The 17,159-nt window shown below is 52.3% G+C and overlaps 1 protein-coding gene across 1 annotated transcript in view; it reads left to right on the forward strand.

The window, feature by feature from the left end:
* Window positions 1–8,546: 8,546 nt before the first annotated feature.
* Window positions 8,547–17,159, forward strand: part of ZCCHC24 (zinc finger CCHC-type containing 24) — a 63,176-nt gene continuing 54,563 nt past the window's right edge. Inside the window, exon 1 of the mRNA XM_055275571.1 lies at window positions 8,547–8,976. Within this exon, the coding sequence (XP_055131546.1) occupies window positions 8,731–8,976 (246 nt within the window). The 5' untranslated portion in view covers window positions 8,547–8,730. The remainder of the gene's footprint in view (window positions 8,977–17,159) is intronic.

A 17,159-nucleotide genomic window follows, 5' to 3' on the forward strand; every position in this document is an offset into this window, starting at 1 on the left:
GAGGCGGGCGGATCACGAGGTCAGGAGATCGAGACCACGGTGAAACCCCGTCTCTACTAAAAATACAAAAAAAAAAAAATTAGCCGGGCGTGGTGGCGGGCGCCTGTAGTCCCAGCTACTCGGAGAGGCTGAGGCAGGAGAATGGCGTGACCCCGGGAGGCGGAGCTTGCAGTGAGCCGAGATCGCGCCCCTGCACTCCAGCCTGGGCGACAGAGCAAGACTCCGTCTCAAAAAAAAAAAAAAAAAAAAAAAAAAACATCATCCTCCATCAGCAGATTTGGAAACTGAGGTCCAGGGAGGTTGGGGAGCCTGTTAAAATGGCAAAAGAACCAACTGCATACACATTTCATAAAATAAAAAAGTGGGAAATCAAGTGTTGCAGAGGGTATGAAACTATAGGATTTCTTATGCATTACTAGAGAACATTAATAGTGTCTTGGAAAGGTGAACATGCATATATTCTACAATGTAGCACATACACTGAACAGATATTGTTGCAAATGTAGGTCAGGAAGAATCATAGCAGCAGTGTTCACAGTTGCAAGAACCATCAACAGGAGAATAGTTGAATAAACTGTGGTTGAGTCACACAATGGATGGAATACAGGAATCTAAATCTAAATGAACCAATGAATGAATTACAGTGGCATACCTCAATATGACTAAAATTTAGTAGTATGGCCAGGTATGGAGTTACATACCTGTAGTCCAGCTACTCAGGAAACAGGTGGGATTGCTTGAGGCCAGGAGTCCAAGACTGTAGTGCACTATGATTGCACTTGTGAATAGCCACTGCACTCCAGCCTGGGCAAGATCCTGTCTCTAATTAAAAAAAAATAGTAGTACAATATTAAGTGAAATAAGTAAGTCATAAATATTCTATACAGCATGATACTCTTTTAAGAAAGTTAAAGAACAAATAAAAAATATCTGTTTTTAGAATGCATGCAGATTAGATACAATTAAATAAATATGAAAGCAAGGGAGTGATTCCAGATGGTGATTATGTCAGGTTGGGGGAACCTAGGAGATGGGCTAGGGATAGATCTCATATGTAGATATAAGTTATTGTCAGGGTTCTCATTTTTATGGTGGCCGGTTTGTACAGGGACTATAAGCAAACAAACAAAACATAATATTATGAAGAAGGATTATGGTTAACTCCCTTCTGTGCCCCTGGGCTGGGGGAAAGAAGAAGGCTGGCATTGAGAATCAGACTTGGCTGGTGCCACTATCTGGTTTTCAGGGGGACAACTGAAAATTACAGAACCAGAAGTCATGTGATTTCCCCTTTCAGGCCTCAGTTTTCACATCAGTAAAATTAGGTTTTGGGATCAGGTCATCTTTGAGCTCCTCTATTAGCTGAGATAGAGCAGGCCCTGCTGCAGGAACAGATAAGCCTCCCCATCTCAGGGGCTGTACACATCACAGTCTGGGAGGCCACCCTGGTCAGCTCACCTACAACACTGATTTAGAGATCTGGCCTCTTCTCTCTTAGAGTCTTTCACCTCATGGATGGGAGAGAGAAAGCGTGGAGAACCCACACCCACTCTTGCCGACTCCCAAGAGACACGCTGTTCCTACTCACCTTCTTGCTGAGAATGCACAGCCCCCACCCCACTGCAAGGGAAGCTGAGTGAGAAGGGAAGAGGACGTGCCTGCTCAGGGAACACCGACCCTCCCTGCCCGAGCTCCCTGCGTGTCTGTAATCCTCAGAGTCTCCGGGATGTTCCAGCCCAGATTCGACAATCTCCTGTTTCTGAGTCTACAAACCACAAAGGCTTTCTGAGTTTATTCATTCATTCCTTAAGTAAACAGAGAGCCTGCTCTGATCCAGCGCTGGGTTAGGCCAAGGAGCTTATCACTCCTTAAAAAGCTCATAGTCCGGGGGTGAGTGCTGGTGGGAATGGAGGAGAAGGGAGGACCGACCATTTTACAAATGTCATCGTATCGTGTGAACGCCCCATAGTCAAAGATAAAAGAGAGAATATCTAATGGGTGTGTGTGATGGGGAGGAGGTTGTGATCACAAAGGGCTTCTTTCAGAAAGTCAGTTTTTCAGCTGGGTCTCTAAGTGTGAGAGGAGACTGCCAGGAAGACTAAAAGAGGGGGCTCTTCCCAGTAGGGGAACAGCATGTGCAAAGACGTGGAGGCAAGGAAGGCCTTGCACACATGGGAAAGGCCAGTTATTTCATTTTGCCGAAGGTGGGGTACACGTGGTGTAAGGGTTATGGGGGTAGGTTGTACCTTCTATCAGGGTAGAAGGGTGATCAGGAGTCAGATGCTGAAAGGCCATGAATGTTTTGCCCAGTAGGTGTTTGGATTTCATCCAGTGGACCACCATGGAAAGGTTCCAAGTAAGCAAGGAAGGCTAAGGGATGACTGGAGTGGCAGTTTCAGCCCCTACCAAAGTCTCCATTAGCCAACTTTCCTTCTATTCTTTGATGTAAACAAGGCTTTTCTCAGAATAATGTAGAGAACTTTGCACATTCAACTTACAGTGAGTGTCTTAATCCCATCTCCCAAACAGATATCCCACTAACCTAAATACATAGAAATTCCAGAGCCATTCTCTTCGTCACCCACAAGAGGACAAGCTCACATTTTGAACACTGGCTGCGACCCACTAGGCATCATGTGGAGTGACCAGTTACCCCTGGAGGCCTGGGGTCTCTCCGCAGGTTGAGGTTTGCTAAGAGGCTACTGATAAAATGTACAGTAGTTCCCCCCTTATCTGTAGTTTTGCTTTCCATGGTTTCAGTTCCCTGCAGTCAACTGCAGTCCAAAAATATTAAATGGAAAATTCCAGAAATACACAATTCAGGAATTTGAAATTGCGTGCCATTCTGAGTAGTGTGATGAAATTTTGTACCGTTCCACCTGGGACGTGAATCATCCGTTTGTCCAGTGATCCAAGCTGTGGACGCTGCCTGCTTATAAACATTGTCCACTCCTGACATCCAGCCATTGACCTCGACAGGGCTTGATGGTCTAGTATCACCAGAAGCAGATGAGCCTCCTTCTGACATGTCATCAGAAGATCAAGAGCGGCCTAATTCAACACCATAATGCCCATATCGCTCACCTCACTTCACCTCATCAAGCAGGCACTTTAACATCTCACATCATCATAAGAAGAAGGGTGATACAGTACAATAAAACCTTTAGAGAGAGAACACGTTCACATAACTTTTATTTCAGTATATTATTATAATTGTTCTATTTTATTATTGTTAATCTCTGCCACTACTTTTTTTTAGGTGGAGTCTCGTTCTGTCACCCAGGCTGGAGCGCAGTGGGGCAATCTCAATTCACTGCAACCTCCTCCTCCCAGGTTCAAGCGATCCTCCCACCTCAGCCTTCTGAGTAGCTGGGACTATAGATGCACAACATCAGGCCTGGCTACTTTTTTGTACTTTTTGTAGAGGGAGTGGTTTCACCATGTTGCCAGGCTGGTCTTGAACTGCTGGCCTCAAGTGATCTTCCTGCCTCAGCCTCCCAAAGTGCTAGGATTACAGGCATGAGCCACCACACCCAACCTGTTAATCTCTTAATGTACCTAATTTATAATTTCAATTTTATCGTGGGTATGTATGTATGTATGTATAGGACAAAACATTGTGTGCACGTGTGCGCACACACACATGTGTGTGTGTGTGTGTGTGTGTTTCAGGACTACCTGCGATTTCAGGCATCCACTGGGAGTCTTGGAATGTATTCCCCGTGGATAACAGGGGGCTACTCTGTGATTGCTGCCCATAGCTCCTATATGACATTAGACACCACTTTTCTGAGGACGGTTCCTCAGGGAGCAGGAAGCCCACTAGGCCTGCTCCAGTGACTTCTAGATCCAGGGTGTTCTGCCAGTTTTCCCAGACCACACACAAACCTTAGGCTCCTTACACCCAGGCTGGGACCCCTCATGCCCACGTCATACTGTCCAGCCATGAAACCAAGCAAGCATTCTCTGAGGGCTTCCAGAGGCCAGGGCCCTCAAAGTGTCTCCTGCCTCCCCGTGTCATCTGGGGTTCCAACAGCAGTGGGAAGATTTTATACACTAGGAAATGGTCCAGAGGAGGAGACTCAACTTGTCAGTGTCACAGAGCCCAGAAAGTGACAGTCTCCAAAGCTCCAGGCACTTTCCACACCTCGGAACCTCCAAGGAGCGGTAGGCTGAGTTTAAGGTTCAAGGACCTACCCAACCTTTGCTGCTCAAGATAAACTTAGAGGCTACTCAAGAGCCTGTGGGTGGGGCCTGGAGTGGTCAGACTGCCCTTATGGTTTTGCCGTCTGTGCACTGCACAAAGAAGTTGGGGGCTAGTGGGGGCTGAAATCTGGTTAATGTAAACAGCGGGACTGCATCCATGGAAAGAGAAGGTTGTGTGTGTGTGTGTGTGTGTAAAGGTGCCTTGAGAGAGAGAGAGTGTGTGTGTGTATGTGTGTGTGTGTATATGTGTGTGTAAAGGTGCCTTGAAACCTGGATTTCAGCCCGCTGGGTTGGTTCTATGGCAAAAAGAGCAATTACTTTTGCACCAACCTAATAATTCTGCACAGTCACCATAAGGGTTAGAGAGCAGCCTGGGAGGGTGGATATAAAGTCAACATGGCAAATAATTTGCGTCTTCAGGGCCAATTCCAACATCTTATTAGTGGTGACGTGGGGTGCTGTATTGAGCAGGAACCTGAAGTCTTGCCTGGGAAGGGGATCTGCACTCAGCGAGGTCTGTCCTGGGTGGGGGATGGGGGCAGTGGTGCCTGTAAGGAGAGTATTTGCCATTTTGCCATCTCTGCTGTAAACTGACACTTCTGTGTCAACACACAGTCCAAAGGAGCCCAATGCCCAGCCCTGGCCTAGAGGAGAGGCAAATCTTAGCTTTGTCAGTGTGTGCTTTGCTATTTATTCCTGACACATGGAGTGTGGGTGGGTTGAAGAGGGTTAGGGGTTCCTTCGCATGATAAATCACCATGGGGCGTTTTTTACAGAAATGAGAAGCATCAATTTGCACAGGATTGTGAAGCCCCATCTTCTGCCCCTGCTCATCTCTGCTTGCCTCCTGGGCTGAATTTGAAGACTGACTCCCTCATAAAGACCAACTGCTTCCTCTTCTTGCCCAGGTTTCTCCTGCTTCTCTGAGCTCAAAGCTCTTGGTTTGACACTCCACCAAACACTTATCAGACCTGTTACCCGGGCAACTTTAGGAGCAGACTTTTTCCTACTTGTCCCCTCCTGCCCACATTTCTCCAGATAAATTGAATATTACTGTTATTGAAAGTATCAATGTCACCCTCCCCTCACGCATGACTGCCTACTCACTCAGGGAACAGCAAAGCTCCTTCCTCTTTACATCCTCCTTGGATCCTGTCAGTCACTGTAGAAGTTGGTAAGGATAGGATCAACATTCCCATTTGATACCTGGAAAAACTGAGGTTTACAGAGAGGGCAGGCCTACCCAAGGTCACTGGGCCAGGTTTCTTTCCTCCAAATCCTGTGTTCATTCCACTGACCTATTCTGGAGGCTGTGGGATGGCTGGAGCCACTGGACTGGGAAGGGGACAGGAATGTGAGCCTCACCTGGGTGCTCCCTCCTGCCTTCCGGTCTGAGGACAGTATATGGGGCCAGAGTTGTCACACCTGAATGCTGCCACACTGGGATCAGTGAAGAGAGAGCTGGGAGGTAGTAATGGGTTAGGAGCAGGTGGCTTAGCTATCAGGTTTACTGAGAGACCCTGGGATGGTTCTTTTCCTTCTCTGGGCCATGGTACCTCCTCCTCTGTAAAGTGAGGGCTTGGAACCTCTGACATTTTAAACGCAGAGTTCCTTAGTGTGCACATGATAGGGCAAGAAGGTGCAGAGTTTGGGCATGGCCCAGTCTTCTGGCCTGGTACCTACGCCTCTGATACCCATTTGGTCACTCTCACCTATTACCCTCTCCCACAGAACACGTTGTTTCAGGGGATCCTGGAGCATCTATTCCCAGCAGCTGGCTGAGGGCTAACCTTAGGTCAATTAGTAGCCATCCAGGCAAACTGCCTATAGGATGCTCATATTTATTAGTCACCTACTGGGTACAGAGCCCACATGTTGAGCAGCTGTCCTGTGGGCAAGGAGAGGAAGAAAAGTACAAAACCAAAGAAGCCACTCAGGCTTCAAAGAGGAGCAAAATCTGGGCATCCGTCCATCCATCTCTCCACCTATTCATTCAATCATCAACCCAGCAACTATTTCCCAATTATTTACTATCTATGCTCCAGGCTCTGGGTAGAAACTATGTTGGGGAGAAAGAGGCAGAGGCCATCAGTGTGGTCACCAGGTATGATAAACACCTTCTTGGCATCAAATCACTCTGAAGGACACAGGGAAGGACCAGAGGTTTCTCTAAGCAGGTGTCAGATTCCTAGTTATGTCCCCTCCCTGAACAGCAGTTTTCTCTATAAAATCTAGGGAAGGTCTTCATCAGTGGTTCCAAATCCTACCTCCACTCTTGGAAGCTCAAAGACAGCAGCAGAGTTCCAGAGATAATCCCAACTATTTCTTTTGGTGTGGGGGCGGGGGGTACAAAGTTTCACTCTGTTGCCCAGGCTGGAGTGCAGTGGCATGATCTTGACTCACTGCAGCTTCGACCTCCTGGGCTCAAGTGACCCTCCCACCTCAGCCCCCTGAGTAACTGGGACCACAGGCATGCGCCACTACGCCCAGCTAATTTTTGCATTTTTTTGTAGAGATGAGGTTTTGCCGTGTTTCCAGGGCTTGTCTGGAACTCCTGGGCTCAAGCAGTCTGTCTGCCTTGGCCTCCCAAAGTGCTGGGATTACAGGTGAGCCATTTGCAACAACCGTGTACCTACTCTTTAAACAAATAGGTTTAATACTGTTTAAAAATATAAAGGGTACTGTATAGATGTGTTCTTGATGAATGAAAATATTAAGACATGATTGATATATATGCTGTCGTTTGTATTAATAACTGCAAATTGATAGACAATATGGAGATCTGAGATCCAAGGGCCTCTTGGTTGATGAAAAAGGGCGGCATTTGGTCATCACTGAAGGCCTTTGTGGTGCGAGCGACCACGATGTGGTTAGGTGCCCTGCAGGTGATGGGAGTAACTCGTGGAGTGGGTGGCGGGGAAGGGCTGTCCTTTACGGAATATCTTCCGCTTACCAAGCCCAAGCTGGGAAGCACACAAACGTCCCCGGCGGCAGGAGGATGACTGCTCCCATTTTACAGAGGAGAAAACAGGCTTGCTCGCAGAGGTTAGGCGTCACGCAGAGGTCATTCCGCTGGACGGTGGCTAAGGTGGCACTCCAGCGCTGGGCGGAATGGCTCCAGGGCCAGACTGAAGGTGGGAGAGGTGACTCGGTCCCAGCCAGGCGAAGAGTTCCTCTGGGCTAGGTCCCCGGTGCTGGCGCAGCAAAGACCACCCGGAGAAAGAGACGGTGAAGGCCCCAGGGCTTCCTGGGGCGTCAGGCGGAGGCGGGGGCGGGGCTCCCTCCAGGCAGTCTTGGACTGAGTTGTCCCAGGGAGATGGGTGACAGCCGCTATCCCGAGCTCCCCCGGCCCAGGCTGGAGTCCTGGCGACTCGCCAAGGCACCGGGGCAGGCTAGGGCTGGAGCCGGGGTGGAGGAGAGGGGCGAGAAGCGAGGCAGGCCCAGTGCAGAAATAGGAGAAGGGAGAGGGGGAGGGGGCGGGGAGTCTTTCCTGGGGCAGGAACCCGGGCCCCCCTTGGCGCAGCCGGCCCGCAAAGTGATTCTGCAGATGGAAGGAATTAAGTAGGAGGGGGAGGGTCCGATAGTGATAGCGAGAGGAGGGAGTTAGAAGTGTGTGTGTGTGTGTGTGTGTGTGTGTGTGTGTACGCGCGTCTGAGAGAGGAGCGGGAGAGACAGGGAGAAACATCAGACCAGACGGAAATAGAAGAAAGGAGACAAGAAAGAGTGAGAGAAAGAGAAGGAGACACACACATACACACACACACACACGGAGCGCGCCACATAGAAGGACGACAGACACAGGAGACTAGTACTAGTCTAAGAGAGAGAGAAAGAAGGAGTATAAGAAAGGAGGGAAAATAGGAAAGGAAAAGTGAGTGAAAATTAAATAATTGCAGAGGATTTGGAAAGAACGAGACAAGAGCGCTGACGACAGAGGGAGACGAGATTGATTAGGCCGGGGCTGCACTGAGCTCCCGGCAGCTCGGAGAGCTGGGTTGGCCGGGCTGGGACGAGGTGGAGCTTGGGCGGGGCCTTGCATGGGCGGGCCCGCGCCTTGCTGCATATGCAGATGAGCCTCACTCCCCTCTCCCTCCGCCCCTGACGGTTCATATTCAACGAGACAGCCAATGCAGGGCGAGGACAGTGCTAGGCGGGGCAGGGAGTGGGCGGGGCATCGTGGACCCCACCCCCGGAGCCGCCGCTGGAGGGGTGAGCAGCGAGGCAGATAGCGGATCGCCGGGCGGGGCGGGACGCAGTGGGCTGGGCGGAGGGGGCGGGGCCAAAAGTTTCCTGCCCAACTTTCGCTGCCTCCTTCCACCGCCCGCGCGCGCCGGGGCTGCAGTCGGGGGGAGGCGGCGGCAGCGGCAGCGGCTGCGGGCAGCGCGCGGGGCGCAGGGCGCGGGGCGATCGCCGTCGGGGCTCGGGAGGCGGGCAGTGGGCACAGGCTCCCCGGTGCCCGCCCCTCCGCTGCGGAGGGGGGCCGCGAGCGGGCGGCCGGGGAGGGGCCGGCACCACCGCGGCAAAATGAGCCTGCTGTCGGCCATCGACACGAGCGCCGCCTCGGTGTACCAGCCCGCCCAGCTGCTCAACTGGGTCTACCTGTCGCTGCAGGACACGCACCAGGCTAGCGCCTTCGATGCCTTCCGGCCCGAGCCGACCGCTGGCGCCGCGCCCCCGGAGCTGGCCTTCGGCAAGGGCCGCCCGGAACAGCTGGGCTCGCCCCTGCACTCCAGCTATCTCAACAGCTTCTTCCAGCTGCAGCGCGGAGAGGTGGGTGCCCCCGCGCGCCCCCGCCCACCGCCCCACAGCCCCACCGCCCCACCGTGGCGGACCGTTCCCTGTCTGACCCGCTCTTCCTGGCCTGGCGCGGCCCGGCTCCGCATTGCCCGGCCCGGCTTGGCTTGGCTTCGTTCAACTCTGCCAAACTCGCCGCCCGAAGTCCCCGGGGTGCCGGGAGCGCGTCACCTCCCGGCTGAGCCCGGGCTGGAGCAACGCAGGCCGGGGCGGAGCTTTCCTGCCCCCTCTCCCTGCCAGGGCAGCCCTGCTCCAAAGGGGTTGGGGGAGGGAGTTGAGGAGGGGTTGTCTCCGGATTTTCTTCAGACAGCTGGGGTGCGGTCTGGGCGGGGAGCCCCTTCCAAGCGTCCTTTTCACTCCCAACCCTATCCTCGTCCTGGCCACCGCGGGCTGGGACCGAGAGTGCAGATTCTGCTGGGAGCTCCTCTGGAAGGGCCTAAAATCTTTTCTCCGACCTCTGCCATTCCCGACTCGAAAGGCACCCTGGAGAGCAGTGACTGCCCAGAGGGCTTCTCCTGCTGTTCTCACTTGGGGACCCCAGATACGTCCTCCAGCTGCTCGCCCTCCCCAGCCGCATAGAAGTGGTTTCTGAGGGCTTGACCCCACAGACTGCGCTGTCCCCAGCCCTCCTAGCCTGGAAGGAAATGAAAGGGAAATCCTCTTGAGCTCTTGGGAGGGGGCTAGAAAGGGGGAGAGGTTCCAGCTGCCCAGCGCCTTCTGCAGAAACCTGGGCGGGCTGTGTTGCAAAGTCTGCCTGTTTGGTAGATTCAGTTACAAAGTTGACTGGGCAGCGCCTCTTTGCCAGCAAGATAAATACACAGATCGCCACCACCTCCCAGCCTTTTTGAAGAGTCTCCAGGGCCTGCCCAGATACCACTCCTTTCCGTGGGCTGGACTCCTCCCCTCCCTCCATTTACTCCTGCCTCATTTGGGAATTTCAGACACCCATCTGTGGCCTTCACTTCCTCCTCTTGTGGGGGCTTTCTCTGCAAAGATGCAAGAGGTGTGTTAGGGGGAGGACACACATGGGGGTCACTTTCCTTCCAGACCTGGGCACACCGGTGAGTTTTAGGAGAGTCAGAGTCCTGAATGGGTTGGGGAGGAAAGCCTATGTGGAGACAAGAGAGGGAGGCAGAGGGTCGCCCTTGAATTCAACTCTGCCATTATTTACTAGGGGAGACATGGACATATAAAATGCTGGCCCAAGGCCAACACTACCCAGGCTGACCTGTTGACCTGTGTGGGTAGAACAGGCGTGGGAGGGGGCTGGGTACAGAGGAGGAAGATGAGTCTGGAAGTGCACCCTTTGGTGTCAGGCAAAAGCATTTCTATGCCAAAGCTCTTTGTAAACTGTAAAGCATTCTCTCCACGTGAGGAATGGTTCTTGGCTGGAGATCGTTCTTTCTTGTAAGAGATTTTTCTGCCTCTTCGGGGAACTGGCTTCAGGTGACCAGTGACTTTGGAGGACCGTTTGTGGGATGTTTCTTCGGTGCATGCGTCTTTTCAGTTGTTTGTTCTCTTACCAAACATTTGTTGGGCTCTGGGCAGGCCCCGGGGGGATTCACAGCCACAGGCTAGTGGGGGCCACGGATGAGTAAACAGACAAGGTGATATAGGGTATGAATGGTGGCTGATTTGATGGGGGTGCTTGTGGGAGCCCCACGGGAGTTTCTCACCCTGGGAGAAGGGGGAACATGACCCACAGGTCAAGTGTCGACCCCTAATCAACCTCTTCTATCCTTCCTTTGCCCCCTCTACTATGGTGGCATTGTTCCCCACCTGTGGGTCTCCCCTGAGAGGACCTGGGAGTTTGGGACCATCAAGAGTACCCTATGAGAATAGGATGTTGGGCTGCTTTTTGAAAATTTCTGGCATCCAGGATCCCAACTGGAGCTCAGTGAGACCTGCCCTCTGTCACTTCATTGCTGCGTACCTCAGTTTCCCCATAAAGTCACACAGTGTGAAAGGAGCAGGAAAAGGTTATACTGTATAGTGCAGTGGTGGGGAAATGTCTTTCACAACCTGACTTCAGGGAACCCCGTCTCTCTCTGGGCCTTAGCTTACCTGTCTGTTAAATTTAGTCTATGCTACACCCCAGGATGGTATATCTATAGTATTTGAGACCTGTTCAAACAAGAGAGTGCTGGGGGAGGCAAGAGGGGTTTCTCTGATGCTCACAGGCCAGTGGCTTCCTCGGAGGTGATGGAGGGCTGTGCCTGCTGACTTCTGGAAGGCTCTCTTGGCTTCAGGCTCACTCATCCTCACCCCCCACCCACTTTGCCTCCTAAACCCTCTCAAAGCCTCAGCTGTGTTCCTGGGGACAGGCCTTTCCTGCGCCCAGGGCTTAGCTGGTGACCTAATATGGCTCCAAAACAGCAACTGGCTGAGAAGGCAAGAAAAAATACCCCCCACCTCAATGCCACCAAGGGGCTGGTCAGAGAGGAAGCGAGTCGTGTGTGGGCCGGAGGGGACTCTACGGAGGGACCCAGGGGGCCCAGGAGCATCACCATTCTGTGCGAGGCCTGGCAGGCCCGGTGGCAGTGCCTGCGGATGTGACTTGCATGCTGACCACTGACCACGGCCTGTCTGCGCCAACCCCTGTGCCAAGAGCCCACCCCCTCCTGCACCACCCCCAGGCTGCTCCCATCACAATAGCAAAACACCATGAATGCAGCTGGGATTTAAGTGGGGGTGAGGACATGGGGGCACAGAAGCCCATTGTGCCCCTGGAACCTCAGCTCTGGAAGCTGAAGATAAGCCAACGGTTCTGAGTGGCACACTGCCCCTGAGAGCAGAGAGAGAGATGGCAGAGTTCACACCAGAGTTCCTGGTACAGGAGCAAGCACGAGGAGGTGACTTGGATTCTTGTGGGGACTTCCCAGCTTGTGGTGAGGGTGCCAGGCCAAAGCGGACACAAGCATCTTGCACAGTTTCTTAAAAGGCTTCTGGGTCTACAAACTAGGCCCCGTGAAACCCAGTTTCAAAAGCCTGATCTACGGCAACAATGATACATTTTTGGAAAGGGATTCCTAAGGCCCTTGGCTGAGCCCCTTCTCTCTCTCCAGGTACCCAAGGAAGGCAGTTCTTAGACGGAGAGGGGGCTGGGCTGCATGGGGTCTTCCCTGCCAAGTCTTGTTTGGAACTTAAATTCACAACCGTAAAGGGGCTATGGGAGTCATTTCTGGAAAAGCTGAGTTACCTCCTTGTGAGGATGACCTCTTGGGCCCCTTGGAGGGCTGCCCAGAGCTCCTGCCAGGTAGTCCCTGTACCCTCCAGCCTCCAGGGAGATGTGGCTGTCTCACTCCATTCTGGTAGAATTCTTAGGGCAGCTGTTCTCTTTCCCTCTTTTTCCAGGGACAGAGGTAGCTGGAAGGTGTGGCCCTACTGTCAAGAGACCCCCACTTTGTGAATGTTGGAGGAAGGACTTTGTGGTCAAATACATTTGGAAGACACAGTGAACTTCCTTTCCCTTGGAAACACACAATGCCCACTAGCAAGTAAAGGCTCTGAGAAGCCCTGCAGTGCAAAACCTACTAACCTTTCTTCAGCTTGACAGTTCCCACACCTATTTGAGCAGAGAACATTTTTGGCTCAGGACACCTGCCAGTGTCCTTCCTGGAAGACCTCTCCATTGTTGGATAGTTCCAACCTTTAGGAAGCTCTTCCTAGAGCGTTAGCCTCTGCAGCAATGAAACTTCTCTTTGCTGCTCAGGTCTACCCACTGGAGGTTTGAGAATAGTAGCAAGGGTGTCACAAGGCTTAACAAATGGCCTTTCCCTGGGCCCGGCCCTTCTGTGTGGACATGGCCATTAAAATCCTTAGAGGAGTACCTACAGTGTCCTTCTTTAAAAGGCCCCAGTCTTGACAGTTTTCTGAGGGTTTGGATGTGCCCTCAACAGATGGAGATAAGCCCACAGGCTGCCTGACCAGTGTGGATGTATGGAACAAAGCCACATTTCTGCCCAAGGATATGAGGTGCCTATGTTCGAGAGTGGGCTTAAGTAGCTCAGGTGGGTTCCCAGCAGCCTTTGTGGTGTGTGTGTGTGTGTGTGTGTGTGTGTGTGTGTGTGTGTTTAGGGGGCAGCCCCAGGGCCTGAGAGCAATGGCCATTCTATTCCAGCCCAGAGTTCGGGAGGATGCTCCCAGCTCTCTTGGCCACCCTTGGGAAGCTGAAGTGTGACTCAGGCAAGGAGGACCGTCATTTGAGAAGCTGTTGGCTGAGGCAACCTGACCCTCCCTCTGTCAGATTACGTTGACTGGACAGGCATGGGCTCAGAGGGAAGACCACACCTCGTGGACCTTCTGAGTCAGGTGGGAGGGAGGAAAGCAGACGGCATTAGTAATCAGTAAGTAGCAGTGGCAGGGAGCCAGATACCGTCAGTACCCAGAGGAGGGCTCCGGGAGGAGATGGCCCTTGTGGAACAGTCCCCTGCTCTTGGGTGGTGCTCTATTCATGGCCTCTCTTTCCTCATAGCTCCCATTTTTTGCAGAAGAGGACACAGAGGCCTGGCCAGTCACCTAGCCAGTCAGTGGGAGAGCTACATCTAGAATGCTTCTGTGTTCCAGCTACGGGTTGCCTCTGCAACCCGTCCTGCAATTGGTCCCCAGGTTTGCTCTCCCCTGGATCAGCCTCCAGGTCCCAGTGAGGGCAGGCAGCAATCCGTCTGGACAGGGGCATCCTATCAAGCTTCAGTGCCTCCAACATTTTGTCCCTGATCCCCAAACTTTCTGGAATTGCTGAGTACTGGTCATGAGTACTGGGTTTCCTACCATGTCCCTATTCCAGCCACTCCCAATCAACCCAGCATGGGGGCATGAGTCCAGGGCTGGCCTGCTTTAGGAGAAGCAGAGAAGATGGGCACTGAGTACTTCCTACTGCTTCTGCACCCATATCCTAGCCTGTGTGCAGCATCCACATTGTCTGGATGGGGAAACTAAGGCTCTTCTAAAGAAAGATGATGCATTCAGGGAATGAGGGGCAGAACCAGGACTCCAGCCTAGGTCTCAGGTCCTCGATCTGTTGTGTGTGTGTGTGTGTGTGTGTGTCTGTGTCTGTGTCTGTGTCGTGATGGTGGTGGTGGTGGCATGTGATTCTTTATTCAGCCCTCCTCTGGCCATACTGGTCTACCTGGGGTTTTTGAAAACAACAAGCACTCCCCCTCCTCTAAGCCCCTGCACTTGCTATTGCTGCTACCTAAAATGCCATTCCCTGCCCTTGTACATGGACACATTCCAACTGGCTTCTTTATGACACAAATGGATGTCCTTTCTCTGAGGGGTTTTACTTGGCTGCCACTGGGAGCAGACCTCTTTCCAGCTGCTGTGAGCCTGTGAAAGATGAGTTGTAGGTGCTCTGGTAAAGCATGTCTTTTTTTTTTTTTTTTTTTTTTTTTTTGATGGAGTCTGGCTCTGTCACCTAGGCTGGAGTGCAGTGGCATGATCTCTGCTCACTGCAACCTCCACCTCCCCCCAGGTTCAAGAGATTCTCCTGCCTCAGCCTCCCTAGTAGCTGGGATTACAGGTGCCCGCCACCACACCTGGCTAATTTTTTGTAAAGCATGTCTGAACGATTGGTCTTGTCCTGTAATAGCAATATGTGTGTCTGTCTCAGTAGTTAGATTGTCAGCACCCTGAGAGTAGGAATCTTGTCTTTTCTACTTAGTAGTCCTGGCATCTGGTTCTTAGCGTGCAGGACATGCTAACTGCTTAGTTAATGTTTTCCACATGGGCGGGTGTCTTGAATTGTAACCTCCCCTCCTCCCTTCCACCTCCAGACTTGTGAGCATGTAAGTACTCTTCTGAGCCTCCGCCTTTTGTTTTGTCTCACAGAAAAAAATATTTATTGATTTCTTGATTCATTGGAATGAGCTGACTTGGGAGATAGTGAAACCTTGTCCCCTACAAGTGTTTCAGCAGAGGCTTGGGTATGCTGATGAATGGTCCTTGACCTTCTTTTGTTAGGGACCTCTTTGAGAATCTGAAGACAACTAGAGTTTCTGCTGCCAGCACAACGCACAGAACATAAGCATGCGTGCACATGCATATATACATGTTTGCATGTGATTTCAGTGGGATCATGCACACCTTTGTGCCCACAGTGGGTCACAGATCAAGGATCCCTGCAATGGAGGCTGCAAGCCTCAGTGGTACTCCAGACCGAGTACAGTCTAGCTAAATATGCGGGTCCTTTCCAGTCCTGGGATTCTCATATTCTTGCTCTCTGCTTTCATTCAACAAATATGCTCTAGCAGTAAGAGGCAGCCCAGTCCCCAGTGCTTACACACTAGCTGGGCAGAGGGCTTATAGCTGTGAAGCGTGAGCACCTGTCAGGTGAGTGGTGACCCTGGGCTGGAGCTGTTGGAACCAAGGAGGAAAGGGATCTCCCCAGGTCTCCTCTGCTTTGTCCTGCTGCCACTGTCCACTCCCCCTTTCCTGGGTCCTTCCCCTATTTCTCTCTGCCCACTCCCCCACCAATAATAACCTAGACTTGTGATTTAAATAAGAATCTTTTGCTAAGCACTGACTGTGTCCAGGGAACTGTGTTTTACGTTTGCTGGGTGAATGGGCCTCCAGGAGGCAGTGGTGCCCTCTGGGGTCCTGGGTGAAGGGTTGCTGTGCCTGTCGTGGCCAGCCCAGCACTGTCCTGGCTCATGGGTCAGCTTTAGACCTGGGAAACAAACAGAGCCAGGGGCTGAGCACAGCTGAAAACCCTCAGTCAAGGTGTGGCCATGTTTTCCCATTGGCTCGCTTCCCGCCTTGTCCATGGGCTGTCTCCTTGTCTCCCTGAGACCGGCTGGTGTCCACCTCTGTATATATCGGACATGTATGTGTTTGACCAGCCCCAGATAGATGCCTGGGGTGGAGGAAGTACAGATCCTCTTGGGAGCAGAGTGGATTCATTTGCGAGATGAATGGTCTCTTGTCCCAAACAGAGGAGTGTGGGTGCGTGTGTGCGTGCGCGTGTCTGTGGGGTGGAGTAGGGTGGCTTTGGGATAAGAAAGCGGTTGTTGAGCTGATGAAAGGAACCCCTACAGAGCTAGGGACTCGAATCAGAGTTCCTCCTCCGGGGCCTTCTCAGGCCTGGGGAGCAGGACTCAGCACTTGCTTCTGCCTTGCCTGGTAGCCTGGCCCAGACACTGCCTTCTCCATGGTCTCACTGTGGCCATGTCTTTCCCAGCACATGCTGCTCCCCATCCTGCCTGCTGTCACTGCCTCTGCTGTCTGTCTCTTGTCCTGTCTCTGTGCCCTCTCTTCTCCCTCTGGGCTGCCCTTTGCAGCTTCTACCCTCCTGCCCTAACTCCTGCTACCCCTCACCCACTGTGCCTACCTACTGTCCTGCAGGGAGGGAAGAAAAGAGAAGAAGTCCTGCTTGTCAGGCTTGCTCCGGGGAGAACTGGAGTCAGCCTTGGAAATCTCTGCCTCTGCACCCCATATTCTGCAGCAAAACCACCATCCCCAGGGCCTGCACCCTTCATGCAGCCCAGAGACAGTGGTCCTTCATCTTGCCAGGGCTGAGGGACCTAGCATATGATGTCACAGGGCCTCCGTGCCAAGTAGAGTGGTCCGCACCTGGCATTTTCCTCTGACTCCCCTTCCTATAGGGGAGGTCAAGCCTTGGAGGCCATGTAGAGGCTAAACTATAACAGGGCAACACGTGCTGGCTGTGTTACCCTGAGCAAATCACTCAGCCTCTCTGAGCCTCAGTTTCTAGCTCTATAAAATGGGGCCAATAACGCCCATTTGAATAGTATTCTTGCCAGGTATGAGGGGACTAAGAAAGGTAAAGGATTTAGTCAAATATATGACACACCACATGATCAGAGTAAACCACAGGCCGAGCACGGTGACTCATGCCTGTAATGCCAGCATTTTGGGAGGCCGAGGCAGGCAGATCGCTTGAGCCCAGGAGTTTGAGGCCTGCCTGTGCAACGTGGTGAAACCTCATCTCTACAAATAATAAATACAAAAAATCAGTCAGCCGTGGTGCCACGCACCTGTTGTCTTAGCTACTTGAGAGGCTGAGGTGGGAGAATCACCTGAGCCCAGGAAGTCTAGGCTGCAGTGAGCTGTGATTGTGCCATTGCACTCCAGCCTGGGTGACAGAGTAAGAACAGTGAGACCCTGTCTCAAAAAAAAAAAAAAAGGTAAACTATAACGTC

The sequence above is a fragment of the Symphalangus syndactylus genome, chromosome 4 (assembly GCF_028878055.3).
Source record: "Symphalangus syndactylus isolate Jambi chromosome 4, NHGRI_mSymSyn1-v2.1_pri, whole genome shotgun sequence".
NCBI classification, from domain to species: Eukaryota; Metazoa; Chordata; class Mammalia; order Primates; family Hylobatidae; genus Symphalangus; species Symphalangus syndactylus.